Consider the following 4,502-nt stretch of genomic DNA (forward strand, 5'->3'; position numbering starts at 1 on the left):
AAAAACTCATCAGCCATTGAATCAAATTCATCATCATCACTCTCATTGTGGTAATGATAATGCGAAGATGAAGCCATTCCAATGTTTTAAAAGATGAGAAGAAATTATCAAAGAGAGGAGAAGTTGCGAAAAATTTTGTGTCACAATGTCTTATATTTATAGAAGTGTGTCTACCTTGTGATACTAGTCTTTGTACGACAAGTGAGGAGATGTATTTTGGAAAGTTTATCACGAGAAGTGTATCTTGTGAATGTGTCTTCCAAAATTATTAGCATCTTGTGAAGTGTATTTTGGATATATGTTCACGTGAAGTGTATCTTGTGATACTAGTCTTTTACGTGTTAGTAGCCTCTTGTCTTGTTATGTAAAATTATTAACATCTCGTGGTTGTTACAAAATATTACACAAGGCATTACAAAATATTCCACAAGTCATTACAAGTCTCCATAATTCATTAAACAGCATAACATTTCCGAGAGAGGGAAGACCATATCCTAGTCTCCAAAATCATTAAAGTGCATTACATATCCTAATACAAAGATCGTGAGTCACTTAAAACAGATCACCACAACTAAGAAAACTAACACAGTGATCACTAGGCCGACGGATGAGCTCTTCTGTAGAGCTGTATCCACCGTCTGATGAATCCCCACAATAATCCTCTGAAAGAGATGGCTGGCTATAGCTATATCGTCCCATTTCCTGAAATTAACAGAAATAAACACAGATCATTTTAATTCAAACAGAAACATAGCGAACACAGAAACTTCGATTCATGGTAAAACAGAAATAAACACAGAGCATTTTAATTCAAACAGAAACATAGCGAACACAGAAACAGAAACACATAAGAATTTAAATTAAAACAGCAACAGCAACTTTCATTCATTAGATAGAAGGATACATACAAAACAGAGACATTTAGAATTTTTTCTACCAAAGAAACATGGAAACGGTTGATTCAAAGAAACAAAGAAACATGGGAACTTAGAGCTTAACAAGCTAATCCTTAGAAATACAGCGCCAATAGCTTATTCTTGACAATTTCTTCAGCCTCAGTAAGTGGTTGATTCTTGGCTAGAAGTGTGTCAAGAATCGCAAGCTTTGTTAGTCTCTCCTTCATCAAGAGATCACCCTTCTTCATCTCCCAAACGGTCTGACACTCCTCCATAGACCTCACTGGCGCGGTATTCTTCCTTTTAGCTTTCGCCGCCTTGATACCTTCAGGACGGACCTCAGGATCACCTACGGGGCAGCTTGAAGCTTGGGAGCATGTCTCTTTTCGCTTTGAATTCACGGTAGGCTTAGGAGTGTTAAGGCTGACCCATTTCTGCTCATACCTCAACACACACCAAGCATGGTCAAGCGTGAATTTTGTCTTGTGATCGGCGAAGTAGATGTCTTTGGCGAGCTTGAGAAGATCATTGTCATTCTGACCAGAACTCATCTGTCTCTCAGCTGCCGCGTATGCAGCACAGAATTTGTTCGTGTAGTCATTGATTTTGTGCCACCTTTGCTTACAATGGAGATGCTCTCGTGATTCACCACTCGCTTTAGCATGGGGACTTGACGCATAGAACTCACCAACTCGTTTCCAGAAAGTCCCTGATTTTTGATCAACTCCAACTACAACATCCTTGGATGTGTTTAGCCACCCACTTATTAACACCTCGTCATCGGCTGGAGTCCAGTTCTTTCGCTCCCTAGAGGCAACTGGTGGGTTTTCGGGTGCAACAGGAGTTTGTGGTGGTTGTGAACTAAAAGCGGGAATGTCTGATGCTCCAAACTGATGAGGAGAACCATAACTTTCATAAGGAAAGGTCTGGCTGTTAAGAAAGTTGACGAAACTAGGACGAGGCTGACTAAATGGATTCAATGGATCACTTGAATCCATTGAGATTATACGAGATAGAAGAGAGGAAGAGAGGTTGCTGCGTTTCAATAAGTGAAAGATTGATGTGTTTTAATAGGTGAAAAGTGAGGATGTAATAAGTAACCTTCTTAAAGACCTAACCACAAACTACCAGGGTCTAATCAGAACTTATTACAGTAATAACAACAAAGCTCAACTTTAAGCTTTATCTTAACCGAACGAGAACAACAACAAACGAGAAAACAACAACAACCTATAAAGAAGAAGACAACAACAAACTATAAAGAAGACAGAACACAGAAAACAACGAAACTATAGTAAACTTGTTTTCCAACTACTTCCCATTACACTCATCAAACCAAGCAAACATATCTCCACGCTATCTTAAACATTCTTACACAAAATCACAAACACAGTACGGTATCTTACACAAAATCACAAACACAGTAAGCTATCTTAAATGTCCACACCAACTAAAACAATTACGTTTAAGTCATAAAGAAGACAGAAGAAGACAAACCTCGATTCTACTAATCAAACGACTAATCAATTAACTCCCTAATCAGCCGATGTAGATTATCAGACATAGCTTCAGTTCTTAACCCATTGGTTCAGTTTAGAAGAAAGACAAACCTCGATTATATAGTCTAAACAATTCGAAAATCACAAAAGGGAGGGACAGGAAGGAACACGAACCTTCTGGGGGTTCGATTCGTCGGTTTTGGTACTCGATTAAACGACAAAACAGAGAGGATTGCGACGACTTTCTTTCCTGCCGATATCGCCTTGTCGACAGAGAGAGAAGAAGGAGACGAAGTGAATGAATCCCGACCAAACTCGACTCTCTCTCTCTCCTTCGGTTTGCCTTTCCCGAGCTGCCACGTACTCCCAAGGACTTTGTTAAAAACTTCTTATTCTGAAAACGTTTGTCCGATTTTTCTTTATTTTTCATTTTCTTTTGGGCCAATATTATGTCGGGACTTGGGTTTAGATACGCCGATATTGGTGCTCTAATATTCCCCTAATTTTGTTTTGTTTCTTTTTCCTGGCGGAAGAAACAAGAGACATACAAAATACATACCAAACATGTATGTATACAAAATAGTACAAAAATTACACCACCAAATGTTCTCGTGATATCCACTGGCGTGGCGGGGTTTTTATAATTAGTAGTAGTATTCAGTCACATGGCTTAAAGGTACGCATCTAAAAAAAAGTTTAACCCAAAAAAATTTGAAGCTACGAAGAATGGATTAGTTTACAATGTTTTGATAGTGTGAACTGCGGAGTCTGGTGCTCGTATCAGTCAGTCAGACTGTAATATGTGAGGAAATCTAGCGGGTGACCATAATCTAAAACCAATAATCACAATATAAATAAATAAATAGGCACACGAGAGAAAGCACGAGTGGGGGGAGCTTTGTGCAGAGTATTTTCAACTTTTCATTGGATACAGAAATTATTTAAAAAATAATAATTAAAAATTCGAATGTGAACGGCTAAAATGACGAGTGATGATGAAATTCTCGACGGTTCTGGTTCTCCGCGCCACTCACACCGACCATCCTCGTAAGTTTCCAAATGGTCGAGGCTTAATATTATTACTAGACCTTGACCCGCGCGACCGCGCGAATATTTAATTTGTGTTTGTATTTAATGATATATTTGTTAATGTAGTCACATTTTTAAATGTAAATGTTATATTTGTACTTAATTTTATATTTTAGCGTAAAACGTATCACCGATATTAGGTATTATATAAAAAATCTAAAATTTATATAATAATATCCATGTCTAAGATATATAGCTAACAATTTTTTTAATAAAAAGTATAAAAATAGACAACTATGAATTAGTATGCTATTTATAAATGAAACATTAGTTATAATATTTGTAAGAAAATAAAATGATCGTTAAAATTCTATGAAATTTTGAACATATACAAATTAAGATTGAAAATAAAATAAAAATATAAATTTGATGTAACGATAAGAAATTATAAATGAGTTTAAATTTGTGTACATTTAAACCACGACCTTGCAGATGTTTGATTTTATTTTTGTAAATAAATATTTATTTTATCTAAGTGATAATATGTATTTTAAAATTTTACATGTGTTAAATAATTATTTAATAAAATTTATAAGCATAATAATTTCATAGTTTATATTTTTAAATTTTATTATCTTGTAAACCGTCAATTGTATTACCACCATTTTTAGAATATGATCCTTGCATCTATTCAAATGTTTTATTTTGTTTTTTTTGTGGATCAAAATTTTATGAAAATGTCTAATAAATTATTTTATATACATGTTAAGTTTGTAAATAATTATAATGGTGCATGTAATATATTTATATAGGTAAGAAGAAGAATTTGTTCAAAAAATAAGAAGAGTAACGTGAATTGTGGGAGAGAATGAGACAAAAATGTAATTTATCTTGTTACATAAATATTTTGTGTATATTATTGATATTTATGAATGTTTATAATATTAATATTATATAGATAAGTTAAAAGATTTATATTTAATTGATTGTGAATTTAATTTAGGAAATGTTTTATTAATTTTTAAAAAAACATGGAAAGCATAAAATTAGGAGTAATTATTACTTCATTAGTTCTGGA

At 34.3% G+C, this 4,502-nt stretch overlaps 1 protein-coding gene across 1 annotated transcript; it reads right to left on the minus strand.

Annotated features, from left to right (window-relative positions):
- Positions 1-548: 548 nt before the first annotated feature.
- On the minus strand, positions 549-1,894 carry LOC103846179 (glutathione S-transferase T3-like). The gene is made up of 2 exons (XM_009123085.2): positions 1,020-1,894; positions 549-702 (listed from the first exon to the last, which is right to left on the minus strand). Exons 1-2 carry the CDS (start codon positions 1,892-1,894, stop codon positions 549-551), a joined length of 1,029 nt encoding a protein of 342 aa, XP_009121333.2.
- Between the last annotated feature and the right edge of the window lie 2,608 nt (positions 1,895-4,502).

Source organism: Brassica rapa, chromosome A10, assembly GCF_000309985.2.
Source record: "Brassica rapa cultivar Chiifu-401-42 chromosome A10, CAAS_Brap_v3.01, whole genome shotgun sequence".
NCBI classification, from domain to species: domain Eukaryota; kingdom Viridiplantae; phylum Streptophyta; class Magnoliopsida; order Brassicales; family Brassicaceae; genus Brassica; species Brassica rapa.

Excerpts from the sequence above, each read along its gene's own strand:
- LOC103846179 (XM_009123085.2), bottom strand. The coding sequence starts at position 1,894 with ATGGATTCAAGTGATCCATTGAATCCATTTAGTCAGCCTCGTCCTAGT. Across the intron at positions 703-1,019 it reads AAGAATAAGCTATTGGCGCT|GAAATGGGACGATATAGCTA; the intron begins GTATTTCTAAGG and ends TGTTAATTTCAG.